The 27103-nt window shown below is 42.9% G+C and overlaps 2 protein-coding genes across 2 annotated transcripts; one reads left to right on the top strand and one right to left on the bottom strand.

Moving 5' to 3' along the window:
* Nucleotides 1–1587: 1587 nt before the first annotated feature.
* LOC311003414 (phosphatidate phosphatase LPIN2-like) lies at nucleotides 1588–17135 on the top strand. Its single transcript, XM_083995171.1, has 20 exons — nucleotides 1588–1629; nucleotides 7245–7445; nucleotides 8706–8801; nucleotides 9181–9482; nucleotides 9566–9682; nucleotides 10554–10677; nucleotides 10768–11227; nucleotides 11860–11959; nucleotides 12058–12245; nucleotides 12578–12671; nucleotides 12771–12840; nucleotides 12950–13033; nucleotides 13330–13409; nucleotides 13810–13966; nucleotides 14566–14714; nucleotides 14820–14906; nucleotides 14996–15148; nucleotides 15477–15591; nucleotides 15695–15798; nucleotides 15891–17135. The coding sequence occupies exons 2-20, from the start codon at nucleotides 7254–7256 to the stop codon at nucleotides 16033–16035; spliced, it is 2817 nt and encodes a 938-aa protein (XP_083851297.1). The 5' UTR covers nucleotides 1588–1629; nucleotides 7245–7253; the 3' UTR covers nucleotides 16036–17135.
* A 524-nt stretch (nucleotides 17136–17659) lies between these two features.
* emilin2b (elastin microfibril interfacer 2b) lies at nucleotides 17660–26769 on the bottom strand (the record flags this gene model as incomplete). Its single annotated transcript, XM_083995423.1, is given in 8 exon segments — nucleotides 17660–18003; nucleotides 18093–18209; nucleotides 18615–18741; nucleotides 18744–18967; nucleotides 23571–25361; nucleotides 25486–25664; nucleotides 26401–26526; nucleotides 26651–26769. Coding segments are annotated over 8 exon segments (3027 nt in total).
* Between the last annotated feature and the right edge of the window lie 334 nt (nucleotides 26770–27103).

Genomic DNA, 27103 nt, shown 5'->3' with positions numbered 1-27103 from the left:
AAGTGTTACTGTAAGCACTCACATACATATCCTGTAAGTTTGTTGTATGCTTTTATATCCACTGTGATAGACATGTTTATCATAGACAACCTATTGCATTTGCTCTTGTCAAATATTAATGATTATAATATTACATAATGCAATAAGGCATATAGCATGTTACATTTACTCCTATATAACCACACAGCATAGACTGTTTCTACTGTTTGTACTCTTTTTGATTTGGATATTTTGTCTACTGTGCTTATTCATCATATTTGGTTGAATAAAGAAGATGTTGAAATAATAATTGGTCTAAATTGTCCCACTTGTTAGTAGAGAGGATTTAAGAAAATACATAGTGACACAGGCTCAGAGGCTTACAGAGGCACAATACTCTCTTGTTGGAGGGAAGTACAAAGCAAACATGAGGAATTCTTGAGGTGAAACAGGGCAGAATTAATTCAAATCAACAGGTGTAAAAGTTTTAGTCCTGCAAGGAGAACAGCAGCTCCTTAAATGCACACATGAATTTATTCTTGTATTTTTAGTGTTTTAGAGTTTAGTCAAACAGTTTTTTCATTGAGCTTAAATCCACGTTGAGATGTAGGTTTGAATTTTACCTGGCTTGGTTGTATTATACTGTGGCCTGACATATTTTGGGACAAAGTAGCTACAAAAGCACATACAGATCTCGACTACCTATACTGTAAACCCTTTGGTGATATGTAAAATACACATTTTAATGTCAAACAAAGACACAGACTTTTGTGTAACAAGTTCCTCAGTCTCTGAAATGTAGCCTATCTGTAAAACAGCTGGTCATGCTAACCTGACTCAGCTTTTGTTTTAGGAGGAAATGAAAGTTTCTGCTTCCCCTCCAGAGCCTGTGGTTGGTTCACTTAATTTGTTCCTACCTTCATTCATTAGTCTGCCGACACAGTGTCCTTCATCTGTCAGGTTTAGAAACACCTACAGTATGCTGCCAAATATCGGCCCAGCTGAACCGCTGAGGAGCAAATCCCTGAAAATCCATCACCATCTGCAGGGCTGCTGCTGCTAGCCCTGATGCATGTGCTGACCTCTGACCTCAGAATGAAGGACGTGAAAAATGAATTAGCTGAAAAATGCACATTGCACAGTTCTATTGGAGTGGAGGCTGATATTTGTTTGCAATGTAATGTGTTCAAATTTATGTCTGACAAATGCTAAAGAAGGTGGAGAAATCAGGACCATACACTGTTTATAATAAACAGTAAAATTTTGTATAGGCTACAGTCTATCTGCACATGGTGACACTTAATCCTGTATTATGACTTTCTGTTTTTTAATTTTAATTTCCTAAAATAGAAAATACAATCTACAAAAGTCACAATTATCTAAATATTTACTAATTTAATACTTTTATTCTGTGTTTTAGAGGCTGACAGCAGCAAAAAAAAAAAACCCTCAACATTCTTCACAAATCTCTAATAGCTAAACCTTAATAATTAACCTCATCATGTCCTCCTGCGTTGTAATCACGTGCGGTCTGTGCGCTGCAGGGTCACGTGGTGCGGCGGCAGCAGCAGCGGCAGCAGCGCGAGCGCGGCGGCTGAGACGCAACACCGCCGGCGGAGGAGCAGGGCGAAGGTGTCTCACAGGCAGAGGGTGAGTCAGTGTCTTCTTCCCAGGACCATTGCAACACTCATTCTCTCTTAAACAGCCATAAGGCAGGATGTGTATAAACGCTTGTTGACGTTGCTGCTGAAAGCGGAGTCCCCTGTCACCTTTTCTCAGGAGTCGCTCGTGCAACTCAGTCCTGGTTGATAGGCTGCTGAACGTCGCATCTGAAGTGTTGCTGATAGCGGATATTAGCGGTGAGCACCGGCTGCCAGACTGTGTGCGTTCTCACGAACAGAAAGCGTAGCAGCTATTTATAAAAACCAAGTCTTCTCTGTTTTTTTGTCCTTGAACGCATCGTAGGTCGCCCTACTTGGAGTTTAAATGTCCAAACTTATGATATTTCGCTCTGTTACCTAATGTAGGAATGTAGGTATTGGAGCACTTTTGTTTGGGCAGCATCATGAGCATCAGATCAGTCTGGGGGCTGACAGTATGCAGGTGTTATCATCTGACTGTGTTGAACTGTCAGGATTTGAGAGAATTATCAATACACTGTATTTGAACACTGATATGAGAATCAATATTGAGATTTGGCTTGTGTAAGTGCCTTTATGTAGCTCAATGACCAGGGTATGTGAAGACATTTCTTTTCCCCAGAACCCAAGCCTACTAGATGTTAGGAAGCAGCCACATATTGTTACATTGGTTGATTAGGTTGCTGGTTGACAGATAATTAACCTACTATTTTAACAACTGATTGTTACTTGAAATTGTGAATGTATTTTATCTTTGGTTGGTATTTTTTTCCTGATTATAATCATTAGTTGCTGTGTCAGTTGGATTATATTAGTCTAAAATATTGGCATTGTTGATACAATGTCAGTCACACAACATTGGTCACAATAACATTGGCTGACGCAGACTCACGTTGGACACTTGGACGTAGTGAACAGGAGAAACGTGCCGAGACAGGGAAAGCTAGATTTGTCTTAATCCTGTAAACAGGATTAACACCTCACCCCACACACAGAGAGAGAGAGATAGTGTCATGGATGAGAGCTGGTTGTCTATGTTTCATCGTTTAGTGCAGGGAACAGCTCCTTCTTCTTTTTGATTTGTCTCTTGATCGATCAGTTGATTCATTGATTAACAGGCAATTAATGGGAGACCACTTTGATGCTCAAACAATCACTTTAGTCATTTGTTAAAGCAAAAATATCACATATGTGGTCTCTGGTGTCTTGAATATGATGCTTTTCTTTGTCGCAGATGACAGTAAGTGAATAATCTTTGAAGACATAACCTTGGATTATGATAAATTAAACTGGACAGTTTCTTCTATTTCTGGGCAGTTTGTAGATGTTTTATAGATCAGTAGTTGCAGCTCTTGTCCTTGACCTTGGAAACAGTATTTCACAAAACAATCTTGACTTACTCACTTGTTCTTGTGTTCTTTTGACCAGTCTTCATACACAGATAGACTTGGAGCTTGAGATGATACAATTACTCATTTACTTTTTGTTGACACATTTTTGAATAAAAAAGCCTTGAAAAGTTATAATCAGTTAAATAAAAGCTTATTAGTTTTCTTGTGTGACAGCAAAATGAATACCATTTCAGTTATGACAATACATTGTCAATACATAATGAAAATTATAGTTATTTGGAGACCAGTGATTCATTTGTGCATGTTCAACATTGTTATACTGAATATTTTTTAGGACTTTAAAGACATTAAACACCTTGTTGTATGGGGAAAAGCTCCAGTCAAATTAGTGAATGGACTTCAATGCAGATTGTTTTGTCGATTAGGATTGATCAGGTGTCTTTCTACATGATGAATCTTTTCCGGGCCGGTGCAGTACTTTCCTCTTGATGCTCCTGTTCTCCACACTAAGTGCACATTATGCTGCTAACGCTCAAGTGTTCAGGCTTGAAGCGCTGTAGCAGAAGAGTCTGTATGAAGAGCAGTGGGAGTTGAAGCTCTTACTAAATTTGGTGGTGTGTGTAGATGCAGACAGTGTGTCAGCCCACTAGAGAGACCCTGGTTGCGCAGCGTTGTTATCGCGGCTGATGACTCTGATCTAGACTCTTCTGCTTTGTCCTTTAACTGAACATTGCACTTTCACTTTACAATGTGCTGTGGTTCACTGCGGGGGGAAAGCCACAGCACGCTGCAGGGACACGCAGCACACAGTCTGACTAACAGTGTTATCAACTGGTGCTGAAATAGCGCTGTATAGAGATATCTTTCAGCAACATTTGGGACCCTGTTTATCACTGAATGGGCATTTTATTTTAGGAATTAAACTGCAACAGTTAAACATGTGTGAAATATTTCAATAACTATTGATTGGGTGGACCGTTTGTACAGACACTCGTGGTTTCCAGAGGATGAATCACCAACTGGTCAAATTAAGTTTAGTTCATATCTAATATAACTGAGCAAAATCCTGTCTGAATTGAGCATGTTGAAATACTAACATTAGTCTGCAAATAAGGCCAACTCCGATGGTAAATCTCAGCATCTATTTCTAACTGTTGATCTGCATTGTTTTCATATTTTAAGGGGTAAATGATTGAGTGCTACACAAAAAGACAAATTGAAATGTTCCTTAAGTTGTTTTGAGGTCTTGAGTAACACAGGGTGGTGGCGACAGGGGCCGGTGCTGGGGGAAAACGTTATGTAAGTGATCAGGCTGGGGGTAATTTTCCCCCGCAGTGTTTGTTCTCAGTCGAAGCGGTCGGGGTTGGAGGTTGCAGCGGCTGCGGTCCATGGCACGCAGCAGGAGCAGGGTGTCGGAGGAGGACGGGGGGGAGCGGAGGAGGTGTTAGCATCACCCAGTTTTCCTGTTAAAACCCCGCGGGGGGGGGGACATGGAGCTGTCAGGGGGGTTACCTGTAGAGCAGCAGGGCCAGCGACAGCACCTGAAGTCCCCCTGGACTCTGGTGAGTTGGGGCGCTTCGACCTTTTCAGGTTTTAGTGAGAATCTGTTCACAGGTTTAGCTCTCGTAATCGGCTCAGTAAATAATCTAACAGGGACAATATTAATGATTATTTTAATTATTGATTATATAGTGGATGATTATTAACTAAGTCATTTAGTCCATAAAGGAAATATGCCTGTCACATTTTTTTTTACAATATATCGATGACTAATTGATTAATTGATTAACTTGACTCTTGTCTTATTGTAACTGGATCCCTGACCACCTGTAAACCAGACATACTGTATCTTTACACCACTGCTGTGTTAAGGGTGAGTGAATGATACGAGGAATAATCACATGGATAATTCAGAGTGTGCATATAATATGCATACATTATAAAATAATGATAATATGTGGTGATATCACTATCTATTGTGATAGAATTACATTGTGTGGAATTTGAAGGGATTTAATAACGATAAAAAAGTTTTATCCAGCGAATTAAATGTCTCATGGTTTAAGGTACAGTGATTCAAATTCCTGTAAATCCAACATTACCATAGAGCAGTCCTGCTCATTGATTAACAACATTTACAAGAAGCACTGACGAGAAATGAAAATGAAAGTGAAATCTTCACCATCATCAATATTTACTGCCATGTTACCTAATGTAGTTATGTTATTAGCTGAGACTTTAGTGATAAACGTCACCAGACTGAGACAACACATGAGGCATATCATGTATATTAATTCGTTTGCTGTTATTTTTTTCAGCAGATGTTTTTTTGCTGAGTCTTTTCCTTCTACCATCCAACCATCCTTTAAGAGTTTAGCTGGTGCAGCAGCTGCCAGCCACACAAACTGAGAGGTGTCAAAGTCCATCCAGCTGGTATGCAGGTCTGATTTAGTCCCTGTAACCATTGTCCTAAATATTGAAACACGCAGCTAGAGCCTCATTGGTCACGTCCCAAACACATACAGAGCTTGAGCTTGCAGTGAAAATGGTGTTGGTTTTGTCCAACACAGTAACGACAGAACTGAGGTGAACACACCTAATGACACCCATTTGACCCGAGTTGCTGTCCTCAAGGGAGGGTTATACTGTATGTATCAGTCTGAGACAATACAGTTTGATTTATTGTGTTGAAAACAAACTCACTTGATCATTAGCTGCTGTGGATGAAGACGTCAGAGAAAAGATAAAACTTTCTGAACATGAAAATGTAACATGATGCCCCGTGAACAGGAGAAATGCAGAAACACAGAGAGTCACTGTGTGGAAGCTCAGTGGTGTTGGATGTTTTGATACATGAAGTTGTGTCTTCGCTGCTGAAGTGCATATTTCACTGCACTCTGCAACATTGCAAGTCTGTGTCTTAGTGAGTGAGTGACTCTCTAGTAAGCAGAGTGATAATGAGGATGTCAGCTCATCCTCGTGACAGAATCAGGCCTCCTCGCTCTCCATTTTTCCCCGTCTCTGTGTGTGCAGATCTGTGTGACTTTTCCTGGTGCCTCTGCTTCCATAGACATGTTTGTGTTTGTCGATGCGGCAACTGAGCATCTGTTTAATGTAGTTAAATGGACGGACACGGGGTCAATACCGCAGCTCCGTGGCATTAGCCCTGTTTGCCTTCCTCTTCACTGAACTGACCACTGGTTACTGCTGCTGCAATTAACAAGTTATAGATTTCTAGTGTTTTTTTGACACAAGTTTAATAGCAAATGAAATATAAGCGCTTTTCCCGTCCAATGATTTAGAAACTTTGCACTGATGTTGTTTTTGTTTTTCATTGGAAAAAGTAACCAGTATGTAAAGGGGAAAAATGCCTTTTACGATGTTAATCCTCTTAATTTTCTAGAAAACACTTGAGGGTTCTTCTAAAGGGGCAGAGCTGATACCTAACAGTTTAGATCAGAGTTAAGAATCATCATTCACTGTTAACCTGCTCATACTGAACATTTTATCTACAGTATCACATTTTTCTCTTTCACTCTTTCAGTGGATGTAATATTAAAGCAGCATGGTGTACAGTGCAGGCTAATACTCTGAGCTGCGTTTGGATTTTGAATGGATTTAGATGTTTACTTGCTCTGGTTCCCTGTCACAAGAACTTACTGTTCACTTTGCATGGGGCTGAGACGTCAGACCTGCCTCTGATGGATCACACCATCTCATATACTGCTGAACTGTTACTGAACCGCTTTACATGATTCATTAGGCAAAAAATGCACTCAATATTTGACATAACAAGCTTCTCGTTTTTTACCTCAAACTGCCTCAAGTAACACTGAAAACTTCAAAAATGCAAATTTTATCAACAATCAGTGACAAGTGGGGACATGTCAGTTTAAAAAGAGCTACAGTATCTGGTGTGTGTGACAGAAATACAAACTATCCGCTCCAGTCTGGTCTGCAGCAGCCCTCATTGCAGCAATCGAGGGCCTGATTAAGTCGCGATCGGCTCAGGACTCTTTTGAGGAAAATGGGACAGAGCCGCTGCGTTCAGGGACCAGCTTGCATTTCCTCTGCAGACTATTCTGAACAACAGCAGCGACAGTGGCCTAGAAAGATGCAAACACAAAAGTGCAGTGTTGTTTTATTCTGCTGGTAAATTAATCAGTACAACTTTTATGAGGTAGTAACTGCAGAATCATTAGGATGAACATAGTTTTTAAATGCTGTCATTACATCTGTGTGTTAATTAAGGAAAGGGGTCCTTTGTGTGCAGGTGGACACCATGAACTACGTGGGGCAGCTGGCCGGCCAGGTGCTGGTGACAGTAAAGGAGCTGTACAAAGGCATCAATCAGGCCACGCTGTCGGGCTGCATCGACGTGGTCGTGGTGCGACAGCCCGATGGCACGTTCCAGTGCTCGCCTTTCCACGTTCGCTTCGGAAAGCTGGGGGTACTGCGCTCCAGGGAGAAAGTGGTGAGTGCACATATTGTAACTTTAAAGGAGACATATTATGCCGCTTTTCCACAAATTAAAATAGTTCCCAGGTGTCTTAAAGACATATCTGTGACATGCTTTGGTCAAAATACCCCAAGGATCAAACATCACAGCTCTTTTCATCCTCAAAACAGACCTGTTCAGAACGGCTGGTTTCAGTGCCTGTCCCTTTAAATGCAAATGAACCACTGCTTGCCCCGCCCTGCCCCTACTGGTTCTGGTACCAGGTAGGGGTGGTATTATGCAAATTCGAAAACTAATTACATCATTGGAAGACAACTGAGGGAACAGCTCGTAAAACCACATGGATTTCAACCTAGGGAGCCTGAAAATTACAGATTTGTTTGTCAATTCACACATTTTGGGACCGGAAGGAAAGTCAAACACCCAGATATGTTAATGAGCCTTCAAAAAGTGATATTTCTATAATATTTCCCCCTTAAAAGCTGCATTTTTTTATATTTTACTGTGATAAAAACAGAAAAGATGCTGTCCCTCCTCCTGCAAAACAGACTATTGTGCCTGACGGGAAATGTGCAGATTGTTATAATGGAGCTGCACAATATATTCTGTGATCCTCTAATTGCCCCCTGCTGCTCCCCCCTCCCCTCTGAAACATTACCCTCCAATCCACTCTGTGCTCCTCACACGAGCAGATTGCCCTTTCTCTCTATTTATAGACACTGTATAGTTGTCAGCTGAGGATGCGCAGACTAAAGCTCTTACTGTATTCTCAACTTGTTAACATTCATCCTATTCAGTCTCACAGAAGAGTCTTAACCGTGCAGGAAATAGTCTGTGGGTCAGGGATAAGATGGTTTTAGTGATTCTGTGAGTCAGACAGGGGTTAAAAGTTAAACCTTACCTTGACTTCATCAAATGTGAATGAATCTTGCAGACAATTTGAGTAGATTGCGCCCGTTGACCTATTTATTAACAACCTAATTCTACCCGTGCAGCCTAATTCTTAGTCGCCAGAAAAGAGAAAACCCACTTTAGTGGACAGAAACTGTGGCATATGTTAAAAACAACAAACTGTTCAGTGTTTTCTCTGCGGCTTAACTCTAAATCTTCAGGTAAATCTGTGGCACAGTTTTCTTTTTATCCATGAGCTGCATTGTACTGTATACAGCTGTAAACAGACCTCGTTAATGCTTGTTGAACACCGAGGCCAGCTGAGGAGAACATCGTGACCCAGTGAGAGTGTGTCTCACAGAAACGTGTTGTTTGACTCTGCAGATCGACATAGAGATCAATGGGGAACCTGTGGAGCTGCACATGAAGCTCGGAGACAACGGGGAGGCCTTTTTTGTCCAGGAGACAGAGCAGCACAATGTGAGTTCTGTACAGTCTGTGGTGAAAATGAAGGAGAAATTGATGTTGAATTTCAGCTGTTTAGAAGAGAAACTGTGCTGGTGACAGTTTGAGCCGGAGGCATTATGCTTTTTATGCTGTCCCTCCTACTCTTGTCAAGGCCAAATCTGGGGAACTCATGTTTGGCAGCATTCATTCAGTTGGACTCAATGACAAACTGAGATGGTTTGGTCATCAAAGGTCAAGGTCACTGTGATCTCACAAAACATGTTTTTGGCCATAACTCACAATACATAATTGAATTATGACACAATTTAACAATCTCCAGCAGTGTAATGCCGTGCCTGTTAGTGGGAGGGTTACAACCACAAGGTGGTAATTCACGGTTTCCCCTCTACAGGAGATCGTCCCAGCCCACCTGGTGACCTCGCCCATCCCCACAGAGGAGGCCTTGCTGTTCAGGAGCAGAGACGCCAGATGCGGGGGGTCGGCAGCCGAGAGCAACGCGCCGCTGAATCCCGAGGACGCGGCGTCCGGAAACACCCAGCCGTGCTCCAACTCGGCCGGCAAGAAGAAGAAGAGGCGCAGGAAGAAGCACAAAGCCGAGCCGCGCAAGGAGGAGCAGGCGACCGCGACCGCGGGCGGAGAGCCGGAGCTGTGTGAGCTCAGTTCGGACGAGGAGCACAACACACACAACGGACGGTAAGCGGACGTCTGTTGTCAGCTTGTTGTTGCCTCTCATAAACTTTTTTGGTCAATTTTAATTTGTCGCTTCCTGTCGTCAGGGCGTCTTCTCTCTCCGTGATGAACAACAGCTCAGACCACAGGCAACATTCCCCCCTCACCGGCCTCGAGTGGGACAGCTACCCTTTCTCCGACGGAGACTGGTCCCCTTCCAGCACGTACGTCCCCCTCCTCCCACTCCCTCTGTTCTTTTTTTTTTCTTTTTTGAACTTTTAATTTTTTTCATTTTTCCACAAAACAAAACAAAACATTCACTGACATACAGTAGGACCCTATGAATATGAAATACAAGTAAATAAAATGCAATAGAAATACCATGAAGAGAAATCGCACAGAGAATAGATATTTGCACCAAAGGGAGTAACAGCAGTACAATATCAATCCTAGAGATACACGACAGTCTTATAATAACCCATATTCCTCCATTAGTCCTCCAAATAGAGAGTAATACAGTTCCACCTTTGTTCAAAAGTGTCCATTTTCAGTTGTAGACTTGCAGTCATTCGCTCCATTGTGTCGACCCTTTTCAGTCTCTGTACCCACTGAGTTATGGTCGGTGGTTTTGGATCCTTCCAGTTAACAGTTATCATTTTCTTAGCAATCAGTAAAAGTATCCGTAACATGTATCTTTGATCTATACTATAACTATATGTCTCCTGAGGTAATAGCTCCAAGCAGGAATATCAATGGGTCTAATGGGGAATTCACTTGTAAGATCTTGTCAGTTTCTTCCTTGACTCTCTTCCAGAATTCTTGGATTACTGGGCAGTCCCAAAAGATATGAGAATGATCTCCAATGTTTCCACATTTTCTCCAACACAATTCCACATTAGGTTCTTTCACATACCTTGAAACTATGCCACTCCCTCTGTTCTGTCAAATATTTACAGTCACACTGCTAAACTAGTATAGCTTGTATATAGTCAGTAAAACACACTTAATGACCACAGACAAGGCAGAGTAAAACAAAACACTCCCATGAGATCATTAGAGCTGACTCAGTGGAAACATGGTGTTTGCTTACAGCAGGGAGATGTCCGAGCCCATGTCGCCCAAGAGTGACTCGGAGCTGATGGTGAAGCCGGCAGAGAGCATGCTCAGGGCCGAGTCCCACATGCAGTGGACGTGGGGAGAGTTTCCAGAATCCACCAGGGTACGACTGAGATCCAGACTTGTAGAATCTGAGTGAGATCTGTGGAGCAGTCTGTGCATTTCATCCTGCGCTCTACTGTTTTGTATCCAGGTCAACAAAAAGGACAAAACAGAGCCAAAGATGCTGACCATCACTCCCTCGGAGAACACACATTTCAGGGTTATTTTAAGCTCAGAAGCGATGGAGGAAGAGTCGATGGAAGGAGAGAGGAACGCAGATCCAGTTTGTAGCATCGTCAAACCGGAGCCTCGGACCATCAAACCCGAGCAGTGCACGAGCAAAACGAAGCCACCCGAAGCTCCACAACACAATCCAGATGTCACCAAGGACAACCAGGATCTGTCAAACTCATTGTGCAGCAGTTTTACTCCTGAGCCACGTCCCGGCAACTCCGAGCTCAACACGAAACCCGCGCGCAAGACCAGGTGGACATCTTCACCCCCCAGCCGCAGGGACAGCGAAGGCAGCATCGCGGCCGGAGACGCTGCAGCAGTTTGTGACGGCGCAGGAGCTTCCTCCAAAGCCACAGACTCACCCATCAAGAGGAGAAGTAACATGATTTCCTTTACACTTCATTCTGAAAACTGTGTTTTGTAGCTCCTGCACTTTGTGGCTGCTACTGAATGTTTCACTTTCATTCTTTATGCGCTTTAAATGGCATTTTCAACCTAAAAAATCAGAGAACATGTCTAAAAAGCTCCACAGCAATCTGTAATAATAGTTCTAAGTTTCCACAGAAAAAAATATTCTTATTAACCTCATCTCATTACCTTGATATCTCAAGGCAACAGTATGTTAAGGAAATAGTATACAGTAGATGGCAAAGAGCGAAAGTGAAAAGTGAAACAAACTGCATGAATGACAATAAATGTAGGATAAGAAAAAAACGTATCATGATTATAAAGTTCTCAGATTTGGATTGTTAATATTTTGCAATTTAAGTGAAGAAACATGGAGTAAAAGAGTAAAACTCCAGATTTTCTGTATGATACTCGTCTACACTAATGTAGGTGAGTGTCAACAGGAAGGATGTGGTTTCTTACTCAGGCCTGAGCTCATATCTGGTGTCTGGGAGTGGTGTGCATTCATAAGCACTTGTTACAATGAAAGGAAGTGGGTAAAAAAACAAGAGCGAAGTCAGCGATTTTCTCAGTAAACCCTTTTGACGTCATTTCACTTAAGGTGTGAGGAAGAGGAGCCAGCACCAGGGACCTGAGGACATATACCTGGATGATCTGACTGCACTGGAGCCGGATGTTGCCGCCCGCTACTTCCCAAAAAGGTAAAACTGAAAAAGTATCTGAAAGCAGAATCAGACTTGAAGTAACTGCTGCCATTAAACATTTCTAACGGCATGACGGGACTGTGTGTTTTCCTCAGTGAATCTGAGCAGGTTCCTAAGGACTGGGTGGAGACGGGCCGGCGCTCTGGATCCCAGTCGCCACAGTCGGTGGGCAGCGCAGCAGCAGACAGCGGCACCGAGTGTCTGTCTGACTCCGCCGGCGACCTCCCTGACGTCACGCTGTCGCTGTGCGGAGGCGTCGGCGAGAACTCGGAGATCCCGAAAGGTGATGAATCGCCTGTGTTATCATCTAGTATTAATGCAGCATCACTGTTAAAGCTGGTTTCCTTGAGGATCAGTATCTTGTATATCTCATGAAGAATATTTAGTATTTTGGGGATGGGTATTTCTTGGCTTTTTCCAATTTACTAGCCTGCACATGTTTCAGATTTCTTTTTACTCTTCTTTTTTTCTTCCTCTTCTATTACTTATGTATGTGACAAATTAAGGTTTACATCCTTTCTATCCTTCCTACTACATGTGCATGATATTCAATCGGCAGGGTGAATGATTTATTGAATGAATGAATGAATATCTTTTATGTTTAATTTATTCCAGAAAAATTCATGGAGCACATCATAACCTACAATGAATTTGCAGAGAATCCAGCGATTATTGACAATCCCAATTTGGTGGTTCGGATAGCAAACAGGTGAATCTACCTCCTCCTTATCGGAGAGAATCTATCATGAGATATATCATTTTTGAGATTTTCAGATAACAACTTAAAAAATAACATCTTTTGTCCCAGGTATTACAACTGGACCCTTGCAGCACCGTTGATCCTCAGCATGCAGGCCTTTCAGAAGAACTTACCAAAGGTATCTTCTGGTCTGATACAATGTGTTTAGAGTGTACAGTGTAATCTTTATACTGCCTCTGCACTGTCTTCGTGCCTTTTTGAACATGATTCATCTCTCTGCGTGGCAGGCTACAGAGGAGGCCTGGGTGAAGGAGAAGATGCCAAAAAAGTCTGGACGTTGGTGGTTCTGGAGAAAGAGCAGCGTAAAGCAGGTACTGAGTGTGACTCAGCAAAAAAAAAGCTTTAGGTAACACTATGAGTCACCCTTATGTTTTTTGTGTGTGTTGACTGTACTGGAGAGATCAGTAAGTGAGAACTGCATGCCATTTGAGCAACTTTGCATTGTAAATGAGAGACAAATGAGGAACAGGCTTCAGGATTATCTCCCTGTTTTGCAACATTATCTAAAGACTTGAGCTCATTTATGTCATGTGTTTTACCCCACATTGATTTTTAACAATAGACACTTATGTCATAAAAGACCAGTGATATTTCTCCTCATCCTCAGTTATCATCAGAGACCAAGTTGGAGAGACAGGAGTCCCTGACCAGAGAGAGCCCTGCCCTCCACCCGGCCCCAGAAACACAGTGAGTCAGCAGCAGAGATACGAGCAGTGCTGGGTAAACATGCGCCGCACAGGCTGCATCAGCATTTGAGTCAGTGAGCTGTGCTGCTATTTCATGAAAACTCAGTCAGGACAGATACGTTATTGTCTAAAGCAGTTTGAGAGATTTAAGGTTGAGTTGTTTTGAGTTTTAGTGTGAATGAAAACATAAGGAGACAACAGAGGTCCAGGCAGATGAGGTCTGCTGCCCTCTGGTGATTGCAAATTATTCTGCAGGGTTTATTTTTCTTGTTGCCCCTCATTCACATCATCTTGAGAGTAAATTCATAAATCGTCCTCTGGTGCTCATGTTACATAGACTTGAAAGCAATCTGTTCATTTGTTACTCTGGATGTCCATAGGCTGCATTCTCTGTCCTGCAGACACAAAACAGCAGAGTGGTCCAGCGACGATGAGACCAAAGAGCTGAACGCTGCGGCGCCGGCCCTGACAGCCACCGAGCGCGTGCAGACAGAGGGACCGCCGCCAGCGCCTTGTCACTCCTATAAGAAATCCCTCCGCCTCTCCTCTGACCAGATAGTAAGACCACTGAGCTCTGACACTGAGAGTGGCTGCAATTCAGCAAAGGCAGAAAGTGCCCATACGATTGAAATGAAATGAAAGCCAAGTGAAGATAGTTGTATACTGTTATGATATTTGAGAACAAAACAGTAGTAGATTATCTGACCCCATGGCACCTTAATAAAAGTTTCTGTATTTTGCACATTATGTAAGTTATGTTTAAAATAGTAAATCTACGGTAATTTAATTCAAATATTTAACCTAAATCTAATTGTTTAACATAAAGTGTAAGTTTAATTTAATTTAATTTAAAAACTAGTAACTATTTAATTACTTGTCATTTTGTGTAAATTAAATCTAAAATTTAAATACCTTTCTATATTGTATATATTTTTATACCTTGTTATCAAGTGCGCTCAAAATCTATATTATACAGTATGATTGGCCAACAAGGCAGTAATTCCTTGAGTGATACTCTGTCTTGAATTTTTTTCTTTATAAGTGATTTTAAACAACATTTTTCTTAGGTCCACACATTCTTGTTTTAATCAACCAGTGAGACTCCATGTGCCTGCAGGAAGTATTTTTAGAAATGACACTCGGTGTGTTTCCTCCAGGCCAGCCTGAAGCTGAGGGAGGGGCCTAATGACGTCACCTTCAGCATCACCACTCAGTACCAGGGGACCTGTCGCTGCGAGGGCACCATCTACCTGTGGAACTGGGACGACAAGGTTATAATCTCAGATATCGACGGCACCATCACCAAGTAAGGGAACTTTGAAACATTACTGCCTTCATACCATATTTCTTCGAGACTGTCCTGTTCTACAACGGTGTAGTATTTACTCCTCACACCATTTTCCTCCCTCAGATCAGATGTGTTTGGACAGATTCTGCCTCAGCTTGGTAAAGACTGGACTCATCAGGGAATCGCTAAACTTTACCACTCAGTGCATGAGTAAGACTAATTACTTGTCACTATTCTGATGGAATAAAAAGATCTTAAAAAGAAAATCAAATCCACTGATAAACATCTTCCTGCTTCAGGAACGGTTACAAGTTCCTGTACTGTTCGGCCCGGGCGATCGGCATGGCTGACATGACAAGAGGATATCTGCACTGGGTGAACGACAGGGGGACTCTCCTGCCTCAGGGACCCCTCATGCTCTCCCCAAGTAGCCTCTTTTCTGCCTTTCACAGGTAGGAAATCCTCTTCTTAGTCAGTGCTGTTGTTTGGATGAAACACTGCACGGCTGATTGGCGGTTATCTGGAACTAACACTAGTGTTTATAGATACTAATTACAGTGCAGATCAAGCACACAAGTGAAATGACAGTAATTCTGTGCTTTGTATTTTGTTCACTTTGATGGAATTAAAACCAAACTAACAATCAAGACTTCCTGCATCGCTGAGTAGCTGAAAACCAGACTAATCTGCGTTATAGTTGACAGTTTGAAACGACAGCCACTTGGCAATCAAGGGTCAAAGGTCAAGACTTTAATCCTTCCTCTGTTATTCTCCTGTTAGAGAGATCATAGAAAAAAAGCCTGAGAAGTTCAAGATCGAATGTCTCACAGACATCAAGAACCTGTTCTTCCCAAACACAAACCCCTTCTACGCAGCCTTCGGAAACAGAGCAAGTGTGAGTGTAATCAAGGCCTTACTGCCCACACCGGGGTTTTATTCCTGGGCTCAGTGTGATGAACAAATGATCCTTATTGTCTTTTTTTTGTTTCCTCTTCAAGGACGTCTTCGCTTACAAACAAGTGGGCGTTCCCGTGTGCAGGATATTTACAGTGAATCCTAAAGGCGAGCTGATCCTCGAGCAAACTAAAGGCAATAAAACATCGTGAGTACTGAACCATGGCTGCAGACACTGTCTTCTTATTTCAGCCGTTTCTCTCACACGCATCAATTGTTTCAATCTTTTTCATTCTGTAGATACAGTCGGCTGAGTGAGCTCGTGGAGCACGTGTTTCCTTTACGCAGCTCACAACACTGCGCCACCTTCAGCTGCCCGGAGTTCAGCTCCTTCTGCTACTGGAGGCAGCCGATCACCGAGGTGTGTTTCGAGGAGCTGCTGTAACTCAGACCGACATTAACGCTTTAAATTAATTACTTGAAATCAAATTAACTCAGAACAGTAATTTATTTTATGCCTGACTCAATACTGACGATAGTAGTTTAATATAAACTTAATGTACTGTATATTAGTTTTGTCTTTGTTATGTCTTAGACACATTCCAGTTTAGTGGAAAGTTTGGGATATTGATGTATTTCATGTTTTCCATTTTAGTGCCACATCATCTCTATTCAGGGTTTATTCCCTTGATGCACTATTGTTTGTTTGTGTGTGTGCGTGTGTGTGAAGTGTGTTTGACGGCTCAGTCAGCCTCTGGGTTATGAAAAATGTATCAGTTTTTGTTTTGTTTGTTTGAGAAGAAATTGCCTAAGCACTTATTTAGGCAGCAACAGTACAGGGACTGTGGTTGAATATGAAAGGAGAACTATCAGCAAACACACAGTTCATGTAGTGTGTATTTAGAGCACGTGTGCAGTCGTCCCTTTAAGGCCTTATTCACTCTTTAACGGTGTTACTTGATGTATAGGAATCTTATATCTTTGCTGCAGGACTTAAGGATTTTGCACTATGATGCTAAAGAGAAAATGTGTAATGATTTTGCTCATAGGCGGCAACAGCATTACTTACTGAAGAAAAAGCACTTTCTGCACTGTAGATACTGCTGCTATTTGGTATTAAGTATTTTTCCATAAACAGGATTTAGTGAAGACGTTCGGTAGAAACCTATTTTTGATGAATTTTGGAACTGATCTTTGAGATGATTTTGCCAGACTTGTGAAAACAAACTACGACATATTATCAGTGTTCTGCCTCTTTTTATTATATTTTGCTTTTGATGCTCATTAACAGCTGTCAGTGAAATTTAATGCATTCTTTCTATGAAAGTGACAAACTTTGTGTGGCGAGAACACACAGTATTTTCTTAGTTTTGTGTCAAATTTCACTTTTGCAGCTGCTTCAAGTGTTTCCTGTCGATTATTGTGATTATTACCTTGAGGTAATCTGTCTGACATTATGTAACAGTGCAAGCACAAATATAGTCAACAGTTTGATCTGCTTGCTGAATGTTAGACAGTCTGAACATGAAGTGTCACAATTATAGATCCTAGTGTATATAAACTGTATATAGTATATTTACTATACGTATTGCATTAAGAGACTGTTAAATCAAATGTCTTTTGTTGGATGATGCTTTAATAAAAACAAAGTGTGTCAGAACAATTAAAGCTTATTTTGGTCATTGACATTTAAGCACCAATGAGGAGTTCACTTGAAATAATGAAAACTGCTCTCTTAGGGAAAAAAACACTGATTTATTTCCAGTAATTAAAAAATGTATCAACTGGAATTGAAATTTTAGCACTAAAAAATCTTTCAATTATATGTTCAAGCAAACAAAACCTTACAATAAAAAAATAATTAAAATCATAACTAATATAAAACATTATATATATTAGTACTGATGATAGAAATAATCTCTGTATTTGTTCCTCTTTTCATTGTTGGTAAAATGATTTCCTTCCCTCTCTGATGATTAAATATCATAATTAGCCTCATCCACAGTAACACACTCCCTCCTCCCCTTATGGCTTATTATACAGTATAAGGCATCACCTGCGTGGCAGGGCTATCGTTTTGATGGGCTGGTGTAAAGAAGCACAGCACTGAAAGACGACATGGTCCCGGAGGAGGAGGCCGAGATGGCGAGCTTCCCCGCCGTCATCACGAGTCCGGCTCGGTCTCCTCGCTTCAGGGAGAGAACCAGGCTGAGCGAGGTCGAACTGCTGCAGTTGCACTGTTGATGTGATGTGGCCGCCGCCGTCGTCAGCGCTTCAGGAAGGAAACCCGTCGAGTCGAGCCTCTGGACGCTGCGATTGGACACCGAGAGAACGGCCTCCACTTTCTCCCCTCGCTCTGCTGCGAGCACGGCGCTCACCAGGTAGCGGCCATCTGTGGGAGCTGTGAAGATACCTGAGGACACATGAATACAGATTAGTCATCAAGGTAAGGTGTTTTAAGCAGCGAAATGTGGATTCATGCTTCGCTCTAGTGATGGCGACCTGTATTAGGGTCGTAGTGTCCTCCATCATTGACCAACACTTCGTTGAAGCGTATGATTCCAACCTCTCCTTGGAAAGGTGACAGAGTCAGACCGGCTGAGAACGACACCTTCTCATCTGACAGAGGAGAAGAAACAGAAACATCAAACTTTCAAAAACGTTACAGTAGCTGAAGCAGCATCTTGTCTGATCGATCAATGAAGTCTGACCTAAAACCATGGCAGGTTTCTGCGGTGATGGTCGGCGCGGCATGGTCACATCTGCTGAGCAAGAAGAAAACAGTTTGTCCACGCCTGAAAGCTGCTTTATTGTTGTACTTTACTTTATTTGTTTATTTGAATGGGACAGTGCACATTAATGGACAAAAACATGTAAATGTGCCGGATTATAGCAAGGTGCTAATTTCCGTCCGGAGTCCCATAAACATAAAAACAGTTCAGTAACAGTACACATTACACACAATAATGTAGACAACACAAGAAGACAAAAAGGCAACTGAAAACACCATAACAGTTAATTTACCTGAGACCAGTGGGATATTGATCTTAAGTGAGTCGGCCGATTTGACTGGAGAAGCTGTTGGATGAAAGCAAGAGGTGAGTCGCGTGCTGGGAAACGTGCAGTAGATACTCAGCGGGTGAAGGGAGGGGCAGATGTCTCACCTGGAGCTCCAGCAAAGCCCAGGACAGGCGGCATCATGCTGCCCCCCGTCCCCTTGGGCAACGTGGACAAGGTCATTTTGCCGGGAGGACCCGCCTCTCCGGTCTCCATCACAGGTGGCTGGGGGAGAGAGGCGTCCGCGGGGCCGACCGCTGCTGTGGGGCCCTCGGTCGAGCCCTCGGGACGTCCCGCGTCCTCCCCTGCAACCTGAACACCTGAAAAAGACAAGATATGGGAGTGAGCGATGGGGCAGAGGCTGCAGGTCAGGCAGAGACAGATGCAGGGCCAGATGTTCGGAGGTCAGACGTGTAACCGAACCAGCTGGTTTCATGGTGACACCTCAACTTCACCCCTTTCACTCTCTTAGAAATATATCCTCCATAAATCCATTTAAAATCCCTAAATTATTAGCAGAAGAGGCAGTTCTGTCAGTTTATATGACGATAAGAGTTTTCTGTTTGTGTTGTGTGTCTCCTTGGAGACGCTGAGTGCCAACAAGGATGTAATGACTTTTTACATAACTGCAATTATCTCCCATTTCACTGACATGTTAATGGCAGATATAAATAATAACGTTAAAGATGGCTGCACTCCATTTCTGTTCTGTATAAGCCTGAAAAATGTAACACAGCTATTACTATTATTAGTTTGTAGAAAATATGCGTATGCTGAACTGACATGGCTTTAAGTTTACACAACCAGAGTCACAGTGTGGACAGCTCCTACTTATAAACTGTAGGTGTGATTACTAATCTTAGAGACTAGATTAACCTATACATTTCTTTAAAAGGTAATAATTTATGGTTCAAAGCTTCACGATAAATTAAATGCTCTCACTCACAAGTTTATTGGAGGAACATTTCTGTTTATTTGAATGTTATTGTCGGGTGTTTAACAAACAGTAAAATCCCAAACCGATGTGTCCAATCACATGTTTCAAAGTTTGGCACTAAACCCGCATGAAGAAAAACTCTCACAGAGATAACATGTGATTATGTGTGATGTTGCAGTTGTTGTCACTTTATGATATCCAATCAGGATACAAGCAGTTGTACCCGTGTTTATGGTCTCACTGCCTTTGACTTTCATTAACAGGCAAACAGTGAGTGATTATCTGAGCCTGTTATTATGGAGCTAAACAGAGAAAATGACAGAGCTCTGCCTCATCTCCCGTCGTACAGCGATCAGCTCTGAGCCGCTGCATTCCTGAGGACCACGGCTGAGACGAACCCTGGAGTTTATCAACAAATCAAAGCCTCCTGGCTGTGGGCACATAGTCCCTCACTGCGATACACTCAGGTCTACAGCGACACAACAGGCCCCAACTCTGCTGCTCCCAGAAAGAAAGAGGGGGGAAACCAGCACATAAAAGGCATACCAGCAACATACCGAGGCCCGGCCACATGTTCAATCACCAGACAGCCTGTCCCCTCACCCCGGGGAAAAGGGTCATTTAGTATAGAGCCAGAGAAGTCTGCCTGTTAAATACAACATGTGGAGCGGTACCGGTGTGTAACCATAAAACAACACGGGGGGGAAAGCCTGCATAATATGGACATGTGCATGTGTTTTACTGGTCTGGGTCGCTCCTCATATATAGGGTATGTGCTCCAGAGAGTGTCGCTTTGATGGGAACAGTTCAAAACTGATTTCAGACCGAGTGCCACAAGGATAAAGGACATATGTACACATGTGAGTGAGTTTGTCATGATGAAAGAAGTAAACTGTAAACAAAACGCAGCTGGATCCACAAATTAGCACCCCTTCCATCGAAACAGCTTGGGGAAAGCCACAGATACAACAAGAATCCGCAGTACAAACCACATTATAACCAAAGAGCAATGTGGTGTGTGTTGACTTTATGAGCCATTGTTCTTCTTAAGACTTTGATTTAGGCATCAATAAATCCAGTCTGAGAATCCACAGTCTGCTGAATGTCTTCAATCAGATAATGTGAAACCCACTCCGTCAGTATAAATAAACCGCCACAGTCCCAGCAGCAGACTGAAGCAGTGGGCTGTGTTGTTCTTGAGGGCTTTATGTCAGGTCTCGTCTTGTTTTGGCTTCCCGGGGTTATCACAGCTGACCACTGACTACTGAGTGTCTCACCCTACAAGTCGCCTTATCTCTCTCTGGGTATTGACCTACGTGCCTACAACCACTGAGCCTTGTCACAAGCAGGAAAGAACACTGTATTATCTCAGACATCCCCATTATAGACCTATACAATGCTGTTTTAAGAACGGTGAAGCCACCTTGTCTCACACACACCGAGAGGGATGTCCTCAGGAAACCTGGAGCTACAGTTTAACATGCAAGGAAGTGTATGGCTCCATATACATGAATAGTATCGAATATCCATTGGGAACACTATATATTCAGAAAATTAAGGGTGTGACTGTGATATACAGATGTGGATGTGAAAGACTAACTCGCAACACACTGAATCAGCTAATTGAAAGTTTTAAGTATCCTGTGGAGTTTTCTTTTAATCAAAGGTTTACATTCATTGTTTCTCGCAGAGGCATGTGGTGTGTGTCCTTGATGTTCAGTCTTTCCTCATCCTCATAAAACATCTGCAAAACAGGTTTTGTTTATAATTAATATTGCTTACAAATACACTTGCCTGCAGTCATTTTCACTTTACACGTACAATGCCACATTTCTCTGCAGCAGGACCCTCCTTTGGAAACATGGCTTCATAGTGTTAATTACGGTGATAAACTGGGGAACTGAGGAAATTAAATTTTCAGGAGCTTTAAATCATATCCGTCTATAAATTATATTATATGTGAAATGAAAATGAAAAATATCACGCTCTATTATGTGTTCATTTTTTTGAACAACAGGGATAACATCATCATGGACAAAAGATGTGATGTGGTGGAAAACTCCTAACTTATAAACATGACAAGTGGTCCATGTAGACAATGGCTGTAGTCATAGTTTTAAAAAAACTTGAATCGATAGATTATGGAACAGACTTTTTGGTTGCCAGGTTGTGAAAATGTCCTGTTTCCTTAAACCCTTGTATATGCTCCTCCAGTGGGACATTTGATACACATGACTTTGAAACTGTTTCAAACTTCTATGTATTTCCAATGTCAAAGCAGATAATGCATTTGGGAAACTTGGATTAAGCTCTTGAATGAATCTCCCAAAATCTTGATTTCTTGTAAATTGTGTCAAGTCGTAATATGTTAGAAAAAGAACTTCACGGTTAATGTGCACTGAATGCAGCAAAATCATGTCATGGATGACATATTACATCTCTCTTCACCTCCTTCCTGACCCCCCTCGTTTAAGGTTAACAACTGGTATGACATCATGGTAAACACACTGACAAATGGCCCTGGAGACCCCAGTGCAGCTTTGAGTGTTCGCACTGTTTATTTCAGCAGAAGAGGAACTCAGCCGTGGAAGTCAAGAATGTGAGAAAACCGCAGATGGGAGCAGAAACGTGACGATGCTGAAGAGGCTGTGAGTAAAAGGAGTGGGAGAAATTGTTCCAGTTGTACTTAATCGAAACACAAAGAAGCTCTTGGCTCTGAAATAAAGACCCCCATGAGCGGTGCCTTTGAGGATCATTGATAAGCTGTGTGTGGATCTCTTTGTAACTGACCCTTCTTTAAGCAGCATTTTCCACTCACAGATAAGCCGGGGGGGGACAAAAGGATGAGGTAGCTGGAAGAACAAAGACAAACAGAAAGCCAAGCACTAAGCGGCCCCTGACATCACTGAGGCTAAGTGGAAATCATGAATAATATTGCTCCCACTCGTACAATTTCCCAATGACAGAATGATGAATTAAATGCTACATTATGACAAAAACCGCGGGGTGGGGTGGCAACATTTCTCAGCCGTCGCTGTTGCAGTCTTTGGCAAAAATTAGCAAAACTGGCAACTCCGAACAGAGCAGCTGAAACTGAAATATACTGGTCTGACTTGGATGGCGTGCTGCATCATCTGCCATATAAACCAGTAAGTGAAAACTAGCTGGTCCCAGAGGAAGAGACAGGGCTCGTAAACATTCTGGGTGTGTTTCTAGATCACATTTACAATGAGACCCAGTCCAACTGGGTCTCGTAGGTGTCATTAATGAGCAGCCTCACACAACAAGTATGCAACATATGCACTGATATGGAATGATAAACAACATGTCCACGTGATGAAACCAGGGGGAACGAGATCAAGCTGTTGTTTCACATTTGTACACTGTGGATGTAATGGACCAACACACACGTGAATGCACACACTACAGAGAAAAAAAGTAAAGCGAGCAATATTTCTTTGTGCCAAAGCATTGCTCAACACAAATGGGGTTTATTAAATCACGCATGTGTCTTCAATAACCGTTGCCTCCTTTAACTGAGAGCATGGTTAAATTAAAATCAAACTACCTCTCAGTCACATCACACGTTGAAATACGCTCCACTAGAGAGTGAGATCTTACAAGCGCCTGTCAACATGTTGTCGTTCCCACCCATGACTTCAGAGCAGTCATTACTGAATGCGGGTTAGATCACATCGATGATTGAACCATGCTATAGCTTAGACAAAATAAGTCCATAGACATATAACACCAATGTGATATTAGCTAAACGGTAGATTTTGTACCCCACAAACAATTTACATGATAGTAGAAAATGTGAAAACGTAGTGTAGCAAAATGAGATGAGAGTAATCATCGTCAGTGAATCCATGTCGGTACAGTAATAACGTCAGCTATTAGCTATCATAAGCTTATGGTCATAGTAATGCCTCGTTAGGCAATGAAAAAGTTTGGTTTAAGTGTGTATGTGAGCTTTGACACCTTACCTGACTGCCCAGCGTTGCTCTCCGTTACCACTTGGAGGTCACTGGCTATGTTGGCGATGTGGCTCTGGAGGTTCTGGCAAGTTCCCTTCAGCCCTCCAATATCTCGCGAATGAGCTCGAACTGTGGTATTGAGCTGGTTCACACAAGTCCACAACCCTGTGACGTGTTTATTCAGCCCCTCTTTGATCCTCTGGAGGCTACTGGAGATAGGATCCAGCTTGCCGCATAAACTCTCCACACTGACAATGCGGCTGTCGATGTGGGCGACCTCCTTCTCGACGTCTTCCGTTTTTCCTCTGCACTGGTCGGCCTCGGCTTTCACCTCCTTGCTCAGCTCGTCCAGCCGCTGTCTCAGCTCCTGATGCTGTGCTCTGTGGAGCTCCACAAGGTCCTTGGCCTCCTGTTCGGCCCCTGTTTTAACTTGACCCCAGGTGGAGTTGAGGCTCTGCAGCGACTGGGAGTGTTGGTTGGCTACATCCGATAATGAGTCCTCTAATCTGCCCATATGGCCTTTGATGGAGCTGAGTTCACTGTGTACATTCTCTAAGCTGGTGCTGCAGTTGAGTAGCCGCCCCTCCACAGCTCCAAGACCATTTGTCTGGACCTTCATACGAGTCTCCATATCATCTATAGCAGTTCTGCAGCTCTGGAAGTCTTGCTGAAGGTTTTCTACAACAGTTGAATTAGCTTTGTTCTCTTTTGAACACACACTGTCCAAGACATTAAACCTCTCCTCCAACGTTTGAACAGAGTCTTTTAGAGAGTTGACATCCCTCAGCAGTGCATCTTGAGTCTCTGACTGAACCCCAGATTGAGAGTTGGTGCTTGTATCGACCAACAGGGTGTTGAATCTATCCTCCATGGAGGCCAACTTGTCTTCCAGAGTCTCCCTCAGGTCTTTGATGGCCTCTGCCCGTTCTTCCTTCAGTTTCTCCTCCACAGTGAGGCACTCTCCTGCTGCATTCTTCACAGATGAGTTCAGATGGATCTCAAGGTTTTCCACACGAGTGAGGATCGAGTCAGGTACTTGGCTGCCTTCCCTTCCTGGAACAACCAGCATGTTTTTGAGGTCGTCAATCTCCTTGCGGAGGTCAGTTTCCTTAGTGTCCATGAGCTCGGCCAGGCTGAGGTAGTTGACCTCTTGTCCCTCGCACTGCTCCTGAACTGACAAGATTTTATAATCACAAGAGTTCTTCAAGTCGGCCAGTTTGATATCCATGCCTTCCATCATCTCCTCCCTCAGAGCGCGGATCTTATCGTCCAGGTAGGAGCGTAGGTCAGTCTCGCTAGCCGGGGAAGCAGGAGGCGGTGTGGACAGTGGGTTCTGGGCCGCCTCCATTAGCAGACGAATCTGTCCGTCATGATGATTGACGCGGCCCACCAGTTCATCCAGGGTGTTAGTCTTAGACTCTAGGTCGTCTGTCACCTGGCTGATCTTGTTCATTACTTCGTCCATTGGCAACACCTCGTGGTCAAAAGAGAAGTCCTGTACCTGAAAGGTTTGGGTTTCTGCGCCTCGTGCACTGGCGGGCTGTCTAAAGTTATTCAGCAGTGTGACCAGCATTTTACTGGCATCCTCCTGGAAATCCAGTCTCAGGTTGGAGGACATGTCTGTCATTCTTGCCTGCATGTCAAGAACCATCTGGGACAGTCGCTGCACCTCCTCCTCCAGGTGTGGTTCACTTTGAGATCCTCCTTGACCCCAGGCTGGCCTGTGACCTGACTGACCTCCAAAACGCCTCTCTCCCACCCATGGATGGTTTCTGTGGCTCTCTGTTCGCTGTTCTGGAGCTGTAGCAACAAATTACAGAGAACCAGGTCGGGAAACAGGAATATAAGTGCTTTTATAGTTGCATTTAATTTTGTTTCACATATTCTCAAGGTATATTTCCTTAGTTATAATCATGTCTTTCACCTCGTGCTGGAATATATCCTGTAGCAGAGGGCGTTTGAGGCAAACGGTCAACTTGGATTAGCCTCAGGTCTTTCACCTCTCTGCAGTCGTGGCCCTGGTAACCGGGGCAGCACCTCCACTCCAGCTCTGTTACAGTCTTATATGCAATCTTATACATGGGCCTGAAGTGTGTCCGGTATCTGGAATCATTTAATAAATGAGGACATGAACGGTTTCTAAACACTCACTGATACCGTACAAGAAATACAATGTAATCTTGGAATAACAATGTAAAACAAATCTGTTCGCTGTCAACTAAAACTCGATAAACAGTCACATTTGAATTTAATTAATCATGCATTTGGGATGTTCCAGACTTTCCATTACTGTTGGCCCATATCCTGCTGCCATCCACTGATAATCTCAGGGGTGTGTTTGTAGCCCAGTGGACACAGGAACAAAACAAAGTCAGTCCATGTTTGCTTTTCATGGTGATTGGACACAGATGCCTGAATAAATCATGTTTTTAAGATTCCTCTGAGAATAAATCTAATTTCTATTGGTCACTATTAAGAACCATTAATTTAATATTCATGCCTATTAAGGTGTATTATTATTATTAATAATAACGAAAAAAACTACACTGCAATACAAAAGAGAGTACCCTATGATAACACAACTGTGTCTATGTACAGAACTACTGGCACACATAAATGTTACAGGAACTTCATAATTCAACACAAGCTCATAAAAATACACACTATTGAGTCAGCCAAAGACGTAGTTGATTAACATCAGTGTATTGTTTTAGGCAGTGGATCAATCCAAATTGTATGACCGTATCAGAGTAGGCTATTGCTTCATTGTGTTAAAAATACTGACAAAAGAAAAGTCTGTACGCCCTCTACGCGCTGTCCAGGAGTTCTGGGAACTTACATCACTTGTTGCGCACAGTTTGGCAGCTCCGGTGGACACGGTAAAACCTCCGGCTGCACAAAACTATCGGTGCCTCCCACGACGGCACAGCTCACGTTCTTGTGCACAACATAGGCGCACCAGTTACTGCAGAAAACCACAAATTAATCACCCAATGACTTGATATATTCATTTATGCATGAATCAACGCATCAGCCAAGATTTTACCAACGTGCAAACATGATATAAATTGCAGGAATCCTTTACTCACTTGTTTCTCTGCCGTGTGTCGGTGCCAGAATGCGCGCTGTATTGGAAAGGTGATCCAGTGATGCAAGGAAGCGTTAGTAGAAGATGAATAAGTTGCAGCCCGCAGTGTCCGCGCTTCATGATTACAGAATTTAAAAATCCCACTGCACTGTCCTCTCTGAAAGTTGTCTAATCAATAATGAACCTCTGCGGTCCAGTGGTCAGTGAAGGCACCGCCGGTTGTTCCCTCTCTGAGGAGCAGCAAACCCTCACAAGCTCCTCCAGCGTCCTTGGATGTGACGTTTCGGGAATCCCTCCAATACTTTTCCGTGTTCTCAGATCACGCACACACAGAGACACACACACACACGCCAGATCCAGCTCTTTTTCATCAACCACAAAACACAATGTCATCGACCCACATAATTTCCGGACGACTATCTTTGGGCAATGATTGTGTTTCTGCCAGAAGGCA

The sequence above is a fragment of the Trachurus trachurus genome (genome assembly GCF_905171665.1).
Source record: "Trachurus trachurus genome assembly, chromosome: 20".
Classification (NCBI taxonomy): domain Eukaryota; kingdom Metazoa; phylum Chordata; class Actinopteri; order Carangiformes; family Carangidae; genus Trachurus; species Trachurus trachurus.
This window is presented reverse-complemented; position numbering and strand designations above follow the sequence as displayed.

Excerpts from the sequence above, each read along its gene's own strand:
- LOC311003414 (XM_083995171.1), top strand. The coding sequence starts at position 7,254 with ATGAACTACGTGGGGCAGCTGGCCGGCCAGGTGCTGGTGACAGTAAAG. Across the intron at positions 7,446-8,705 it reads TGCGCTCCAGGGAGAAAGTG|ATCGACATAGAGATCAATGG; the intron begins GTGAGTGCACAT and ends TTGACTCTGCAG. Across the intron at positions 9,483-9,565 it reads CACAACACACACAACGGACG|GGCGTCTTCTCTCTCCGTGA; the intron begins GTAAGCGGACGT and ends TCCTGTCGTCAG.